This window comes from Scardinius erythrophthalmus (genome assembly GCF_964197995.2).
Source record: "Scardinius erythrophthalmus genome assembly, chromosome: 13".
Lineage (NCBI taxonomy): Eukaryota > Metazoa > Chordata > Actinopteri > Cypriniformes > Leuciscidae > Scardinius > Scardinius erythrophthalmus.
In genome coordinates, this window is record NC_138233.1 from 34,021,877 (window position 1) to 34,041,103 (window position 19,227).

At 38.2% G+C, this 19,227-nt stretch overlaps 1 protein-coding gene across 3 annotated transcripts in view; it reads right to left on the reverse strand.

The window, feature by feature from the left end:
• The window catches only part of myot (myotilin), a 36,247-nt gene extending 18,686 nt beyond the window's left edge, over positions 1 to 17,561 (reverse strand). For 2 of the 3 annotated variants that reach the window (XM_081383244.1, XM_081383242.1), the window contains exons 1-8: positions 17,404 to 17,561; positions 14,527 to 14,579; positions 12,837 to 12,984; positions 9,703 to 9,759; positions 9,469 to 9,610; positions 8,955 to 8,978; positions 8,721 to 8,840; positions 7,768 to 7,924 (exon numbers count right to left, since the gene is read on the reverse strand). In XM_081383244.1, the coding sequence (XP_081239370.1) occupies positions 7,768 to 7,924; positions 8,721 to 8,840; positions 8,955 to 8,978; positions 9,469 to 9,610; positions 9,703 to 9,759; positions 12,837 to 12,984; positions 14,527 to 14,534 (656 nt within the window). In that variant the 5' untranslated portion in view covers positions 14,535 to 14,579; positions 17,404 to 17,561. Of the gene's footprint in view, positions 1 to 7,767; positions 7,925 to 8,720; positions 8,841 to 8,954; positions 8,979 to 9,468; positions 9,611 to 9,702; positions 9,760 to 12,836; positions 12,985 to 14,526; positions 14,580 to 17,322 lie in introns of all 3 variants that reach the window. The other variant, XM_081383243.1, reaches the window with a different exon arrangement.
• Between the last annotated feature and the right edge of the window lie 1,666 nt (positions 17,562 to 19,227).

Sequence of the window (19,227 nt, forward strand, 5' to 3'; positions counted from 1 at the left end):
ACACTAGCCTACTGCGAAGATCGCGAGTCAATAGCCTATCGTCAACTTCATCTTTGCCAGAAGTTAAATTTAAATCGCGTGTGTGAATGAATGATGATGTTTTAGCAAACTGAATTGCTACTGAGATGAGTAAAAATCGACTGAAATATGAATACATAGATAAAATGTAGGCCTATAATCTTTTTTTTTTTTTTTTACAAAGAAAGAGTACACTTGAAATATTGTTGAAATTGTAATTATTGTTGTAATTGTAACCTTTTTAATAAAATAGCAAAACATATTTACAAGATAGATGTAAGCAAAATCTTAAATGGTCAATATAAGTCTTCTAAATATATCTGTTGTTCTTGTATTGTGGCTCAGTCAGTTTCACACCTGAGTGAATGGCTCATCATTATGCAAAGTGGGTGGGACACTGTAATCTAAGGTGTAAACTACTCCTCCCCCTCGCATATTGGCTTTCCAAGCAAAACCTGTTTTACATCAATTTAAATCAATGTATGGTTTTATGTGAACGATAAAGCAAGACTATTTTCACATAATTTTGAAGAAAAAACACTAGGCGAGGACATCCATTTGTCAAAAGTCTTATTGACACATATTTACTATGTGTTTTGTGGCCTTATTTCAGAATTTTTATTTTTTATTTTTTTCAATAACCACGCATAAACATTATTCTCTCAAAAATGAAAACATGTACATACACATGGCTCACATATTATGGTAGCCCTGTTTGTGCTTTATAGAGTGAATTTACACCTTTGCCATTAATATGTTTATAAGCAACTGAAAAAAGCACAAATGTCAGGGCATGTCAGAACATCTCAAGGGCCCCAAAAACAGCCCAGACCCCAGAGGGTTAACACTGCAGTTATTTGTCCTTCACTAGAATGCAATCAAATGGCTTGAATGCAATCAAATTAAAACGCATATGTTTTGTTTCTGCCCTCTGCACAGGATTTATAATTTCTTTTTTTTTGCGACAACAGAAGTGTGTGACCGAGCACACAAGCAGCTTAGATGATAAAAACTTGAACAGTGGCTGCACGGCTTTTTCTTCTGGACTTCTTGGCTTTCTTTACTCCCTGTCTGACAAATGACCCTAACCCTAACCAAGCCAACCATTCATTATATTTAATGAATAATCCAGCAAACTCACTCTCCCAACAAAGGTCTATGAAACTTCCCCCCAAAAAAACATCCCAAATAAAGTTAACACACTGGCAGAACCCGGTGTCCTGTTACAGGACACATTAGCCCTCATTTATCAATCTTGCGTAGAAACGGGCGTATATATTGGCGTAAGATTATGCTTACACTCTTCTCATCGCCTGATTTATGAAGCTGTGCGTACGCAGCGTACCTTTGAAATTCTGGTGTACGCAATACCTGCCCTTGATAAATGCCGCGGCTGAAATCGATCGTCATTAGAATATCACGCCCCTAAATATTCAAGTCTCCGCTTCCCCCACGCCCTCATTTTACGCCATGGACACACGGAAGACGGCAAAGAAGAGAAACTTCTTTGAGAAAGAGAAAGCGAAACCAGGGAAGTGGAAAGAAACAAAATTGATTTCTAGATTTTTATTATTAATGACGCTTATTGTTATTTAGAAGAAGTATGGACGTTGGCGTACGGCACGCTCAAATCCTACGCCAGCTCAGGAGGTGGTGTACGCACGTTTTGAGTGCGGGAATGCGCAGAAAAACAATTCCTAACACCACAAAACGCACTGACAAACTAAAAGATATAATATATTATGACCCACTGTAAAAAAACAACAACATAGTAATTATAAACTTCAGTGTTTATTTTTGTGCAACATGGACTTCAATGTTTAATTTGTGTGAATTTACCAAAGCATTTGAATTGTAGGCATATGTATTCCTTAAGTTGCGAGCCTGTGCGCTTTACCTGACGTTTCAAGCCTTGTTTATACTTTCGCCTGGCTCCGCAGCGCGAGTCTCCGCGGACTGCGCGCGCACCTCCCCAAACGTTATACTCGACGCGCTCGCCGTACTATTCTTTGAAACGATGGTTAGGCCAGGGTTAGGCCCGGCAGGTGTGCACGGACTGGGTTTAGTAATGAAAGGCTTTCAATGACCAAAAAAATAATTCAGACTGACAAAATAATAAAAATGCCATTCTTCTTATTTTAAATAATAATACAAATAATAACGAAAATATTCTTCTAAATAACAATAAGCGTCATTAATAATAAAAATCTAGAAATCAATTTTGTTTCTTTCCACTTCCCTGGTTTCGCTTTCTCTTTCTCAAAGAAGTTTCTCTTCTTTGCCGTCTTCCGTGTGTCCATGGCGTAAAATGAGGGCGTGGGGGAAGCGGAGACTTGAATATTTAGGGGCGTGTTATTCTAATGACGATCGATTTCAGCCGCAGCATTTATCAAGGGCAGGTATTGCGTACACCAGAATTTCAAAGGTACGCACAGCTTCATAAATCAGGCGATGAGAAGAGTGTAAGCATAATCTTACGCCAATATATACGCCCATTTCTACGCAAGATTGATAAATGAGGACCATTAAGACTGATAAGACTTTTTACGACCCCAAAAGGAATTTGCAGAGAGTTGTGACTCTCACTTAATTCTTGCTGAGAAGGAGAAATAAACCCTGTTAATCCTATATATTCAATATATAACCACTTGAGAAATGTATAAACACGTATCTAATTTTCCCATTTCATGATTTTCCTTTTATGTGGTTTGGCTTGATTCATTCAACTTTTATGTGATTTGTATTCATTCAACTCTTTTGGATTAATGTTTCAGACTTATACTGAGTGCATACTATGGTTAACCAAAATCATGTGTAGCATGTTTAGTCTCTATAAACTCCAATCTTCATCCCCCATTTGTCAATTTACTTTGTGATGCATTAGTATTATAAGAATCTTGAAGATCCTTTTATTAAACACCCAATCAAATTACATGTTCAAAGGCCTGCTTGAAAAAAGAGTCGTAAAGAAATTCCCTCCAAAGGGAACAACTTCTTATTGGCTCACAACCCTCCAGAGGGTTTAAAAAATCACTGATCACAAGATCACCTCTCTTAGTCTTTTAGTCTCTTAATCTTTTAGTTCCTTTTTGAAATCCTGCTGTGAAGATGATGCTGAACTAGAAGTTCCCTTTCGAAAGAGAACGAGACACTGCGTCAGAACGCTATGGGGAACGCCTCCGCATGAACCGGTGTCTGAAACGCTTATCTAATCACGGCAATCCTATTTGCTGGCGACAGCCTATGACATCATCACTAGTGCGACCCGGAAGTATATAAAGAGGAGCCTGGAGAACATGTCAACAACTTATTCATCTTCAGGGACCGTTTTGGTAACACTTTATAATAACGTTCAGTTGTAAGTCATTTATAAGTGGTTAGTTAATGATGAACTAATCGTTTACAAAACATTCATAAATGATTAGCAAGTGTTATACTAACATTTTATGGATGTTTGTAAATTCTGTTACAAGTCATTTACAAGTGATTAGTAAATGTTTAATAAATTATGTTTTTTTTTTTTTTTTTGTATGTATGTATGTAGCAATTAGAGGGTGCAGAAAGTGTTGTAAATGCCTTGTATACACCTACAGATCATTTGTAACAGGTAAGTAACAGTGTTCAACACAATGATGTGTAAACGCATGAATAAATCATTTACAACACTTTCTGCATCCCCTAATCTAAAGTGTAAACTATTCATCACTTGTAAATGTGTTACACATCATTCGTAGATTACCACTTCAATCAGTAAGGCATAAGATCAACGAATCGTATCTATGAATGATGTGTAACACAATTACAAGTGATGAACAGTTTACACTTTAGATTAGGGGATGCAGAAAGTGTTGTAAATGATTTATTCATGCTTTTACACATCATCTATAACAGGTGTTGAACACTGTAGTGTAGTGTGTAGTGTAGTGTAGTGTGTACTGCAGTGTAAGTGCTGAATGGTGAGGTTATAGACAGCTGTCTTCTCTGACACACATGAAGTCTTTAACCACTTTAACCACCTGATGTGAGCAAAACATACAAAAAAAGTAACAATTTTAACATTTATGAAATGCATAGTCATGTTTTGTAAATGATTAGTTAATCATTAACTAATCAGTTGTAAATGACTTATAACTGAATCTACAAAACATACATAAAATAATGAACATATCACTTATTAATCATTTATGAATGCATAGTCATGTTTTGTTAATGATTAGTTAATCATTAGTTAATCATTTAGTAATCACTTGTAAATGACTTGTAACGGAATTTACAAAACATAAATAAAATGTTAGTATATCACTTGCTAATCATTTATGAATGTTTTGTAAATTATTAGTTCATAATTAACTAACCACTTATAAATGACTTACAACTGAACGTTATTATAAAGTGTTACCACTGTTTTGTTTGTAGTACGCTTCAACCTGAAAAGTTCAAAAAGGTAATCATGGCTTGTGGAAAAACGCTTCAGGAAGTGTGTGCATCCGTGTCTGAGATATTGATACCTGATGACACACAACTTGTGTGTTTATTGTTTGGGCTCAGAGCATGCACGATCAGTTCCAGAGGGATCTCTGTGATTCAGGTCCCGCTCGCGCTGAGGCAGAGCAGAGACTGGAATCGTGGTTTTTTTCAGAAGGAGCTCGCTGAGGAGGTTGAGAGAGTTGTTAATCTCTCACGCCCTTCAGAGACTCGCAAGAGTGAGCTGCAGGATGAGGATGTGTTGTTACTAACATCCTCTGAAATCCTGTGTTACTAACATCCTCTGATCCAACAGCGAGTGCTCTGCTGTGTATAAAAACAACCAGCCCAAGAGAGCAGGAGATGGCCGATGAGGGTGAAGAGGATATTCAACCCAAACCCTCACAGCCACCCTGCGTATGTTAAGCTGTTGAGTGTTATGGAACGCATTCAACAAGGCTTTTACTGTCGTTGGAGCGTTTGAGGGAAAAGGCCGACAGACTTCACGAATGGTTTCTTGCCAGCCATAAAGCTCCAGCTCTTGTGAGCCTTCCATTCCTGCTGGATCTACACAAAGAGATCGGAAAGGCATGGAAGAACCCGTATTCAGTGGGCATTCATCGCCATCAGCGAACTACGGTATGTGTCGATTTGACAAGATGTTCGCGAACTATCTCATGGCTGGAGAGGCATCGACACTAAGTGCCCCGGCCCTGCCTCTTAAGCCACTAAAATATGACAGCTCGCTTAAATGGCAGGGCATACGCGGTGGCGGGTCTGGCTAGTGATGCCTTGCACACAATGACAGTTTTGCAAGCATACCAGGCTGATCTGCTGACAGATTGGAAGCATTTAAATCTCTCACCCCAAGTACTTCTTGCATCAGCCTGAGGCTGGACCTATTCTGAGTTATTCCTTCAATTTGAAACCCTTCTGTAGGCCTGGTGTCGGGTCTGGTAGTTAGTGTGCTCTTTCGTGCTCTTTCCGTGATAGGATTCCATTTTGTGAATGTCATTTAGGCCATCGCTCTATGGGCAGCAGGTTGACCTCTGTAGGTCTTCTCCCTTTACGTGAGTTTTTAGTAAGGTTGAATAATAGGCCACAGTTCCCTGTTAGGAAGTATTAAGAGGGTGTTAAATATGGTTTTCATAGGATGGTGAAATTAGGGCCCTGAAGTTCCCATATATAGGTAGGCTATGCATACCCTTCCCATAGGCCTCCTCTTATGACTCGTATGAGTTGTCAGGCTTATATAACGGGTAGTGCAAATCTGTAGTAGTGAACAGGTTGGCTGTATGGAAAATTCTCTAGTGAGGCCACCGTTCATCCGAGCACCAAATAGACATTTTTTGTGTGAGATGACTTCCTCCCTATCGGGAGTTATTCTACTGAGGCCAACGTTTTGACAAGCTCCAGCTAGAACTACAAAGTCAAACGTTGGCCCTCTTCGGGCCACCTTGATAGCCACCTTATACTAGAGCAGCAGTTCTCCTCTCACTTTAGAAAGTCGCTGAGATTATAGCTCTGAACTGCAGTCACTTTATATTCATGTGTCGGCCCTCACGGGACCACCTCGATTTATGGCTTAGGCTTAGTAACTAGGAAATTGGTGGCGGTGGCATTCTCGCCCCGAGCCACTCAATATCTGAGTGTAGGCTCCTTAGAGCTAGAGTATATCAGGATAATTTATTCCTGTAAATCTAGTACTGGCCTCCTCTTACTACAAGAGTCAGATGCCTCCACAAGTGAGGCAAAATATGTTAGAGACTCTGTTTAAGAAACAGACAGGTTGTTGGCAAGACTAGGTCATTAAATTAGACCAGGTCAGCCTCCCTGGTGACATGTGGGGTTGACTTCATGTCCCACTCAGAAAGTGACTGGACGGGACTCCTTTGGACTCCCTGGTCATATTCCCTTAAAGGAACCCCCCAGTCGGGCTGTGGTATCCATGACCTTGAGCTGGCTCTGGGTCAAGTCCTTCGTGTGAAAGCACAAAGTTACTTCCTCGTTTAGCATCAAGCTCAGGCAGTGGCCATAGGGAATGCTGTCACTGACAGCCTGTATGTGACCCGAAGGGGGAGTGTTTTTGGCATTTCAGTGAAACTGACGTTTTTTGACGTTTTTTGTCACAGCCATAATTTGGCATGCACTCTCCTCAGCATGGCAGCGTGGGTAAATCGTTCCCCATAGTGTTCTGACGCAGTGCGAGTTCCCTTTCGAAAGGGAACATCTCAGGTTGTTCCCTGAGAACAGGGAACGAGACACTGAGTCTTTCCGCCATGCCTCGGGGATGCCTGCTGAACAGTCCCCTCAGACAATAAGTTGTTGACATGTTCTCCAGGCTCCCCTTATATACTTCCGGGTCGTACTAGTAATGATGTCATAGGCTGTCGCCGACCAAAAGGATTGCCGTGGTTACATAAGCGTTTCAGACACCGGTTCACGCGGAGGCGTTCCCCATAGCGTTCTGACGCAGTGTCTCGTTCCCTGTTCTCAGGGAACATAGGTTACAGTCGTAACCTGAGACCTTTTCTAAGGACCCCCAAGCTTGTGCCAGGCTGCGGCCTTGTCTTTCCATTCACCAAAGATCTTCTGACTCCCACTGGTTCTCTCTCATCAAGACCACATCAGCAAAGATCAACTGGAGCCTCAACAAATTGCATCAGGACAGTTTAATTCAAATGGGCAAGACATGCAAGTATCAAACTTTGTTTCATTATTTGATACATTAAGTATCCTTACCCCTTTTTAAGAAAGGGCGTGTTAGAACTAAACTGAAGGCTGTTGATCTGCTGAATTTCAAACAATGCTATAACTTTTTGCTTTCCTGTATTCTGCTTCAGCTCTCTTTCCCTTGGTAAACTGTATGCATGTATGTATGTGTATCTTAGAGTAGTTTAAATGTTTAGTCTAGTTAATAAAGTCTTGTTCATGTCACACGTAAAGTTGTCCGTGTCTCAATAGTAACTCGCACTGCGTCAGAAGTTGTCCGTGTCTCAAGCTCATTTACTGGAGTCCCTAATCATAGATTTTGACTACAGGCTCTGAACAGTATTGTACAGTAAGAAAGACATTTCCCATACCCCAGAAATGTACATTTCTTAGAATTAATAAACAATTAACACTGAGAGTTCACGGCACAAACAGGTTAATTGATTGTAATATTAATTTTCCTACATTAAGTTAATTCTATTAACTGATCCAAATATTCATATGGATAAATGTATATATTCAGCTAAATATTCAGCTAATTTGCCACACCTCAGATGCTGGAAAATATCCTACCGTGCAGAAGGGGTGGCAGTCTCTTCCTCAGAACTGTCAGGCCATTCTGGAGGAGGAATTAGTGTTTCTTGTAGTAACAAGGGATGCTCATCTTGCTCTAGTCCAGCTGAGCTTAAAGAGGAAGGCTCATCCTCATCTCCCAAAACCTCCTCTAGGTCTTGAAAGAACACAATTATATTATTAAAGGATTAGTTCACTTCAAAATGAAAATTCTGTCGGCATTTACTCAAGTTGTTCCAAACCTGTATGAGTTTCTTTCTTCTACTACACACAAAGGAAGATATTTTGAAGAATGTGGGTGACCAAACAGTTGATGGGCTCCATTGACTTTCATAGTATTTTCTTTTCCCACTATGGATGTCAATGGGGTCCATCAACTGTCTGGTTACTGACATTCTACAAAATATCATCCTTTGTGTTCAGCAGAAGAAAGAAACTCATACAGGTTTGGAACAATTTGAGGGTAGGTAAATGATGAAAAGTGAACTATTTCTTTAAACATTGAATGTAGTATATGTCATTTTAGATAAATAGATCAATTATATACATATGGATCAGTAAAATAGATCAGTTCATTAGTAGGCCCAAATGAATCTGCTGCCTTGTTTTTCTGCCGAATTCCCATGGATTGGATTTAAACTTGGTACAATGTATTAAACAGTGTGGAGAGGAATGTAGAATTTAATGAATAACAGGTGTTCTAGTTATGCATACTCTTTCTGAGGTTCAGATTGTGTGGGACCATCGGGATACATGGGCTTTTTGTGTTTGTTTTGTGTACAGGAGTCATCATCATGTTGTGTCAAGAAAATTAAGCAGTGTGTTTTTATTTTTGTGCTTTTCCATTCATGTGTTATAATGTACTTCTGTTAAATAATAATATAATTATATATATATCATACATTCATTTAGATTTATTTGTAATCATGCATTGAATCAAACAATCAAGTTACCTGTATATATTTCAAGCATGGCACTACATGTTGCTGTTCCAAACTGATTCGATGCTGTGCATTTAAATATTCCAGAATCTTCTGGATAAGCCTCTGTGATCACTAGGGTGCACAATTCCTCTGCAATAAAACAAACATATTCGTCAGGCTTTTAACTCTTGTTTGTTTATCTCTCAAAAGACGAATAAGTCCATCCCTTTATGCACTATCCATTTGAGAGATATGTCTACTCACCAGGAACAGAAGCTGAACTTGCCTCTGACAAGGACAAAAATAAAGTAAGAAACAGTTTTAGTTTATTGACTTGTATGGAAGGTGATTTATACCTATTATTATCTTTAAAGCAATAGTTCAAATGAAATTTCTTGAAAAATTAAACCTATAATATATGCTGGTATTTTCCATCCTTTGTATTCAGGTTAAAAATAGTGCACAAATGCCAAAGTGGCACTGATACCAAAACATTTTTTTGTGTGCATATTTTTGAGTAGTGAATGCAAAAAAAAAAAAAAAAAAAACACTCAAATTTTGGTCTTCACACAAAGCTACCGTACTTGGAATATAGTACACAAGTCATATGGACTATTTATGGTGCATTTTCTTTTCTTTTTAGAGCTTCCCAGACTATGATTTGTTATTGTATGAAAAGAGCTGTGTAAAGATTACTTTCATTGACCGCATTTTCATTTTGGGTGAGCTATTCCTTTAAACAGAGAACATGTCAAATAATGCTACATCTTCCACTCACTCTTTCTAAGAATACGGAAGTCTGCCGAATCAATGATTTGCTCATTCTCTCTGAACCAGGAGATCTGCAGTGGAGGAGTTCCTCTGATCCTGCACTCCAGAACCACCAGCTGCCCCTTCACGGTGCTCACGTCATGGAGACGCTGTCAGGACACAACCACATCAGAGCTCACAGCGTCAAATCACAACCTGATACTGATCCAGTCAACTTCAGGTTTATGTTATTGTTTATTACCTTGACAAATGTTGGAGAAACTCCAGCATTTCCTGAACCATGATTTGTGTTTTGAACCTGAACCATGACAAAAACACAGATCAACAATCTGTTTAGGCTGGAAGTATGGTTATATATATATGCATAACAAACTATCATGTTTAAAAGCCCACTTTAGTGCCTTGAAACGTGCAGCTTCGTTTGATGCATTGACGTAATTTCCACTGAAACAGGAAGCTAAGGCAGAACATATTGAATGGCTCCTCCCCCTTTTCAAACAGCCAATAGCGTTTAGTTTACCTCACAGACTGCAAGTTGTACTTGACAGCACCATGAAAGTGAATCCGAGCGCGTTGGATTCAATAGTAGAGGAATAAATTCTAGCCATTTCATTCTTAACCAACGCACAGTTGGAAAACTGAATAAAACTCGAGCGTTTGAGAAACCGAACACACATATCCAACCCATATCACTCCGTGAAGTGTCAACAGTTGCTTTGGCCAGGTGGTATTTATAGCATAGGGGGCGGAGCTTTAGACTCTAGAGAGCATTTTATTGGACAGAAGATGTGATGAGAAGCTGAAGTTCGCGGTGATGTCATAAAAATCTGTGATCCATTTTAACGGAAGTGAGAGACTTAAGTTTTGAATGCTTACATCTCCTAAATGCGAATGTTGTCATTGTTTTGGAACACACCAGCTTATCCATAACCTTAAGGCTAACATATTCATACTAAAAGCTAAAAAACAAAAAAAAATCTTTTGCCTGTCCTGTCCTGCCCTGCTTTAAAGGGATAGTTCACCCAAAAATGAAAATTCTGTCAGTAATTACTCACCCTCATGTTGTTCCAACCGCGTAAGACCTTGTTCATCTTCGGAACACAAATTAAGATATTTTTGATGAAATCTGAGAGCTGATCACTTCTCCATAGGCTGCTAGGTGGCCCAAACTTGCTGGCCCAGAAAAGTTATTAAAGAGATCGTTAATATAGTCCAAGTGACTACAGTGGTTCAATCTTAAGTATATCAAGCGACGAGAATACTTTTTGTGTGCAAAAACAAACAAAAATAACAACTTTATTCCACTATTCATTTCCTTCTCTCTGGACCTCTAGTTGGTTCGCGTAGTGTTTTTGCGCAGCGCGTCTGTGTTACACGTCACCACGTAGGCTCACTATTGGCCGACGCTGGTCATGTGTGTGATGCGTGATGACGTATAACACAGACGCGCAGCGCAAAAACACTACGAGGCCCAGAGAGAAGGAAATGAATAGTGGAATAAAGTCGTTATTTTTGTTTGTTTTTGCACACAAAAAGTATTCTCGTCGCTTGATATACTTAAGATATAACCACTGTAGTCACTTGGACTATATTAACGATCTCTTTAATAACTTTTCTGGGCCAGCAAGTTTGGGCCACCTAGCAGCCTATGGAGGAGTGATCAGCTCTCAGATTTCATCAAAAATATCTTAATTTGTGTTCCAAAGATGAACGAAGGTCTTACGCGGTTGGAACAACATGAGGGTGAGTAATTACTGACAGAATTTTCATTTTTGCGTGAACTATCCCTTTAACGGCTAATGTGGCCCACTACTCATTGTGCTTTGGTCGAGTAAAAATGGTGGACCACAATGTGTGTGAGACCGTCAGTGCTTTATCACTTTTTAAAAAATGTACACTTCTAAGTTTAATGCTTGAATGTGGAAACTGGTAAGAAAAAAAAAACCTATTGTAGTTTTCAAAACTCAGTTTAGTTCTAACCTGCTCACACATACCTGTAGTTTTCAAATGAGGGCAGGTTTACACGATAACGATCGATGTTTAAAACGGAGAAGTTTTTCCTTGAGTTATCCACGTACAGACAACACCATTGTCAAAACGATCACCATTCACATGGAACCGCGAAAATGATTAAAAGCGATGTATTCTTTAAACAAATAGACTGAACACGTAATAAGCATTTGCATGACGTCATCGTCTTCAGATATTCACGTTTTTGTTGTTTACACGTTCAAAAACGTGCACTTTGAAACCCGTTTTCAAAAGTTTGCGTTTTCAGGCACCCAAAATGCAATTGTTGCGTAAACGAACGGCAAAAACACATAAAAGGTTAAGACTGAAGGACTTGATTAGCTGGATCAGGTGTATTTGATTAGGGTTGACGCTAAAATCTGCAGGGCTGTGGTCCTCCAGGAACTGGCCGTTTACATGACACCGTTTTATTTTATTTTTTTATGTGTTTTGGCCTTTCATTTACACGACAGCGGCATTTTGGAGGCCTGAAAACGCAAATTTTTGAAAACGGGATTTTTAATACCGATATTGTCTCCATGTAAACTACAAAAACATGGATTTGTGGAAACGGTTACATAATGAGCATGTGTGTTCAGTCTATAGGCGCGTAGTTTCCTGACAAAGTGACATCGCCAACTACTGGCCTGACAGCAGAATGCAGCTTTTGAATTGTTTTTGCAGATCCGTCTGAACGGAGATCGTTTTGACAACGTTTTCACTTGTACGTGAAAAACGCGAAGGAAAAACTTTTTTTACATCGGTGTCCTGTAAACGTCGTGCCCTGAGTTTGTGTCTAAACGAGGACGTTATCTGTGTTAATGTTAATGACGACAGGATGCATGTAACTATGCTACAAAATGGTTTGTGGTTTCAAGATAGTAGTAGTAGGATACGTCATACTCTTCTGCTACAATTGAAATATGAACTTTTTCTTCATGAAAAGTATACATAATTTTATGTCATTAAATAAAGCAGGCAAAATGGGATTCAGAACCAGGTTAGATTTTTTTTTTTGCTTTGCAGGACAGTGGACATATACAGAACCTCAGCTGCCTTTCTCTGGCAGAGGGGAAAGACATCTCAAATCAAACTTTAGTGCAGCATTAGCAAGCAAGCAATTCATTTATAAATCACAAAGCATTACATAAAAGAGCAAACCCTGAGAAGGATGGTTTCTGTGAAGATTAAAGAAAGCTAATAATTTTCAGATTAAAGAAGTCGACCCTAAAATGGCAGATTGGTTCAAGTCAACTGTACACAGTCCTTGACAAACTGTTAAGGCTTCACTTCATTCAAGGTCCTTCAACAACTCTGATTACCTATAAAAACAAGAAATTATTTGATCTATATTTATGTTTTTACCATTTGAGGACTGATGCAGAGAGGCTGTACTAAAGTGGAGTGTCTCTGCTGAAGCACTGTTGAGGAAGATGATGATGAAGAGGAGGAGGATGTTTCACGGGAACATGATGATATAGTTAGGGACATAGTTGATGTTTTTTTCGGAACCCTGAAGAGTTAGAAAATAGCGTCGTAAAGTTTATGACAAAACAAGTATGACATAATGGTTCTAAGATAAGTATATAAACATTTTAAAATGCACATATAACCATTAAAGCTTTAAGATGGAGAAATCTACAGAACTAATTGTGAAAGTCCTCCTGTAGTCAATAATTTTATCACTTAAAACTCATCTTTCATCACCAAAATTACATACTTAAATGTTTTTTTCCTGACAAAATGTCTTCATGCCTTAAAGTAGCTTTCTGTAACTTGACACCCTTGCTTCATATGAATATGCTAATTAGCCCCGCCTCCACTTATTCACACCAGCTCACAGTTTCACTTGGTCAACTTACTGAGGCAAAAACACTGCACAATGGGATCGCTCCTTACAACGTCGGTAATTAATATGATTAGTCTTTTGCTTGACTATGTTATAAAACAGCTAATAGTGTTTGCTAATGTTACATGAACCATGTTCCCGTTCGCCATCTCAGAGTCCGACCGCTGCCTCAGTATCCTTAGAAATGCTTTGAACAACTCAGCACGGAGAAAGGTATATAGTTCCTCATAACATCATACACCCGCTATATTGCTAAATCTATCTGATTTTTCATATCATCAGAAAAATATACCAGGATAGCCTGGTTTCTCTTGACACTCCCCTGCTTCAGAGCAGTTAATGATATGCTAAAGCCCGCCAGAACATATGTGATTGGTTACAAGGTAGTTTGTGACGTCAGAAACACCAGCAATTTAAAACGCGATCGATTTCAGCGATCACTGCAGTTTTAAAGAGAAAATGCTCAGAAATGTTATTAACTTATAAATTTGCACATGGTTTGTCTTCAAGCATATTTAAAACACCACATAGACATATAAACAACATTAAAAACTTGATTTTCATCTCAATTTATAATAAATGACATTGCATTGTGAGGAACTGCACATTTACGTGTCATTCCATGTGTATTGTTACAGAAGTTCTGGTCTATAACTGAAACTGTGCTGCTCACTTTTTTCTCTCTCAAAACAATAAAACAAACACCATAAAAGTATATGAATGTGGAATCACACAACTTGTGCACTATACAGTATTTCGGTTACACTTCCCATCTTTCCATTTAATGCGTCCCTGTTACAGTGTAATTATACATTTAAGTACTGATTAATATTAATTAACTACATGTACTTATTATAGGTTTATAGGATTAGGGTTTGATTAAGGGTTAGCGGCATGTAATTATGCATGTAACGTGTAACAAGGACACATTAAAATAAAATGTTACCAGTATTTTTTCAGTCTTTACAGTTGTTAAATGCAAGGGACACACTGAAACTACTTCTGGTGCTATGAAACCTTGATTACTTGTTCATTGTAACTGCATGAAAAAGGTAACCTGCACAGTTTCATATTTTTATTTTTTTATTTATAGTCCACAGAAGAAAGCAAGCCTGACAGGTTTTAAATGTGAGTAAATATAGACAGAGTTGACATTTTTTAAGTAAACCATTATCTTTAAAGAGCATGTTTTTATCTGTCTCTTACTGTGCCATGTTTCCAGTATCTCCAGCGCGTCTTGATGAGCCCAGTTGGAGACACTTGAAAATTCAAGAAAAGAGAAATACTGAGTTAAGCAGGGCATGAGGGGTTTATTATGTTTATTAGTATGCATACATTTGTTGAAAGGAAGATTTTATCTTAATGCACAATTACAATTTGCACCAGTGGTGGAATTTATGTTCTTGAGAAAGACTCACATGTCACCTTTAATACACATCCAATACACAAAATCCTGTGGCATAAAGTAGACCCTAAACAACAATACCAAGAAGGGTCATCCTGTAGTGTAGTGTAAAGTTGCAAATGAGCATGACTAAAAAATAAAAAAAACCTTTGTTTGAGAAAAATCTTTCTCTCTTTTCTGCACTCTCAATGTCTTCACACTTCAAAGTATGCATAAGCAAGTTTGGTAAACAGATCATTGACTTTATCCTTCCCAATGCTCTGAGCCTAACCCCTTTACAGTCATTTCACTGGTACTCAATAGAGTGAAGCAACGAAACCTGAGCAGCTCCTAGGCTAATTTTGTTGTGCCTTCTGTGTGTTGCATTTAGAAACACATGGTGTAGGATAAATCTTTCACCCTGGTTTGGATTTGAAAGTTATGTCTCACTCAAAAATGCTTGTTGGTCTAAGTTAATAAAGTTATGACACACATTTCCACACAATTGAATAGATTGATTTGAACTTAAACTAGGGTTGTTGTACTGATGTATAAAATTAACCTTAATTCAATGAGATCACACCAATTTCATTTGACGTATTCTGTGAGCGTTATGGCTTATTGAGTACAGTATCTTTGTATATTCTATCGCCCTACTATCCATCACGCTCTTTAAGATCACAAAACTCTGGGCTTCTGGTAGTACCTTTGATATCTAAGACCACTAAAGGAGAGAGAGTGTTTTTGCATTTGGCTCCTAAACTCTGGAATAGCCTTCCTGATAATGTCCAGGGCTCAGACTCACTCTCCCAGTTTAAATCTAGATTAAAGACACATCTCTTTAGCCAATCATTCACATAATGCATCTCATAATCCTGTACTCCGTTTATATCAAATCAAAAGTACATGATTATCTTTGCTTGAAATTTTATGAACAGCAACTACTCTAATTTCTTTCTGTTTTATCTCAGGATGCCCATTCTGAGAGTGTCAGCTCCAGTTTTTGATCTAGCCTCTTATAAAAACTTTACATGCCCAACAACTGTGAAGAGACGACTCCAACTCCTGAATCAACAGACACCAATAAAAACTTTTCTATATTGTGATCATCATGTTCACAACTTAATATATGATGTTAACTAACTGTGATTTGTATATGAACATTTCTGAAATACATTAGTCACCTCTGATAACAGATCACTTTAAATTGTAATGTGGACTCATGCATTTTCTATAAAGCTGCTTTAGACCGATATCTATTGTGAAAAGCACAAAACAAATAAATGTGAATTGAATTGAACTGGATTGAATGTAGCCACCCTCAGCCTAACCATAAGCCTTATTCTTCAGCACAATGGTAACCAAAAAAAAAATCACCAGAAACTCTTTTAAATGTCAAACATAACTGAACATTAAACATTAACAGGTCTTTCCCTTCACTCAAAACACATTAGCACTTAATTACAAAATTTACACTCCTTATCCAGCCCTATGCAAAGCATTCTGGGAACTAGAAATCCACTGCCCGGTTTCAGTAAATGCAATAAAATTGATTCATGCAGCCCCAATACAAATGGATTAAGTTAACTTAACATTTGGCAATTTTGTTTTATTTGGCGGAGTAAAATTGAGTGAAAATATAAAAAATTGTGTTGCTTTAGCTCATTGTAGTTAAGTAAACTGAGCAAACAGCTAAAATATTGTTTTGTGTAAAGAGGATTTATTAAATAAATAATCAGAAATGTATAATCCGTGTCAGTTTCAGGTGATACTAATAAGAATTATCTTGTAATAATTATCATTATTGTTTCCACAAATTACCTTGTGAATACGATTTTTATAGCGCCTTCATTCAAAAGTGAGGTACACCTTAAAAAAATAAAAGGGCCCATTTACAATAAAAAGGATTTACAGTCTGGAGGGGGGATTCCATAAGGAAATACATTCCATGGAAATTCCATAAAGAACTTTTTAGAGAAACAACTAGTTATTTTGAAAATCGGACTGGTGCCTTAAATCACACAAAATCTAATATGCTGTTGGAGAACCTAAAATGAAACATCAAGAACCCCAAAGAACCAAATAGAAACTCGAGATCCCATACAGAAAGATAAGAACAGGGTTCTGCAAAATGCTGAAAAGATTCACTGATTTTTTTTTATGTCAATTGAAGTAGGCTATCATGATGGGATAATAAAAAAATATTAAATTTAATTACATTTCCTTTTGGTTGATCAAAAATATGTAGCCCTACATCAAAGACTGCATTCTAATACATGTTGTCTGCTTACTACTTTAACCAACTGGATTATTGTTTTGCAAATATTTCCTCACAAAATAATCTGGATAGCCTTTTGAATAGTGGAATGGAGTTTAAGCACCTACAGATCATTTTTTCAGATTTCAGTATCAGCACTGAAGCCAGATATAGTTTTTGCACAACCATATAATGTCTGTCGGTCAAACATGAGCAAATCCTCTTGGAGCAAATCAACATATATGTCTTACACAAATATCCATTCTGTCAAAGCAACTAATTATCCACCTCTCATGCTAAGAAAAACCATTTCTTTGTATGTGTCCCACCAGCGTACCTACTTCACAACCTGGAGCCTTACCAGTGTATCCTGTTAGCATGGGCTAAATTCCAGTGGGTTGACAAAACCAGAGCTAAAGGATGTTAAAAGACAAAAACCCACCTTGTTGCCCTCTTACCCTCACAAAGAGAGTACACAGCAAATCTTTCTTGCCCCCCTCTTTGAAAGGATGTCTTCTACACGGTAAAAGAAATGGAGACAGGCACTAGACTGGGCTATTGGTAAAGAGATTCATTAGCTTGACTGCAGGTTGTCTGGGTAGGTATAAGGTGCAGTAAAGTGAGGAAGTACGTGTAATCTCACGTTACAGTCTGTCCATCCAACACAGCTGACTCCACAGTAAACGGGTGAACCAAACACTTCGGTGTCAAATATAGATCACACTCATGCACTCGGCCTCAGGGATAGAAATAACATATGCAAGAAGCTCTCCTATTAATGATTGTCCAGCCCACTTCTAGGGGGATTGTAAGGTTGATTACTTACCACTATTACCAATCATGAAAAAAATATATAATATGATAATCTGAACCATCAAGCCCCATTATGATCCTCTTTTTAGCATTTAACGTGAATTCTTTGGGTGTATTCCAACCGTCCATACACCTGTACATCAGTTCACTCATTTTTAATTGTCCACAACCTTAGTACTACACAAGTTTTTAGTCTTCAATATTGTATGTATATGTTCCTCTTATAATCCTACTGTCACACCTGCACTGGGCTCATTTCACTATTTGCCCACTCTCCATGAACTGCAGATCATACACACCTGTTTCTCATCACTTGCTAATCAAGTACTGCACATATACTCACCACAAAACTCTCTCCCTAAAGACTCACTTTTCCCTGCACTCGCTTCTTCAAACACTCAGATCTTCGTCAATCTCCCTTGAGGTTATAATCTCCCGTCTTCTTCATTCCTCCTGCATCTTAATCAAGAGACTCCACTGTTGGATGGATCTCTGATCAGGTTAAGCTCAAAAACCTGTTCACTACCTGTTTCTCACTACTTTCAATAAAGATCCTGCAGCTGGGTTCAACCTCTTCCTTTGTGTGTTTACTCCTGTACAGACAATGAAACAACTCCAGAGGTCTGGAGAAGAGCTCTGTGAACTGTGCTATTTACAGTGAGAGAGGTTCAAAGACGGCCGTCGTCACGGTCTTGCGACCAAAGATAGCCTGTGATAATTTTCTGACAGTGTAAGAAATTTAGTATGATCATCTCACAGTGTGTTTGCTGCTACGACCTACATCTTCTGACTAGCCAATACAAATGCAGCATGAAATGGCGTATTGATCAACACAACATGGCGCTAAAACTTAAAACTACTTACCACAAACTCATTTGCAAAATTGACATGCCAAATTGGCCTCTTTTCCCTAGCCATGACCGCATCCATATTCTCCTCTTTCACTTTCTCCTCTTTTTTTCAACGCACATAAACCACAATTGCCGAAGTGTGATTAATCTTGCTCTATTTGTTTATCAATACCACATGCTGATGAAGTTTTATTCTTTATACTATCTTGCGTCATAGCCTACAATACAATAGGTGTCATCATCATAGAGTCTACATACATGTTGTACGGTACCCAAGTTTATTAGATCCATGTTGTACAGTGTGATTTCAGTCAGGACCACTTTTGAGAATAATACAATTTCTTGACAATTCTTGGATTTGGCGAAAGGCTTAGACTACAAGGGGCGCAGCAGCCATACTAGACAGTTTGAGATACATTTCTGAGGCATATATCACCCTACACAATAATGTAGTTCAAAGTCATTGAGTTGGGATTAACCGCTTAAAATCAACAGAGTCAGCGTACCTCAAGAGGGTAGGAAACGCGGTTCCCTGAGCTAGTCTTCAGAGTCTGATCATGCATGAATAGATGAACTATAGAAGATAGACTGTACTTAAATGT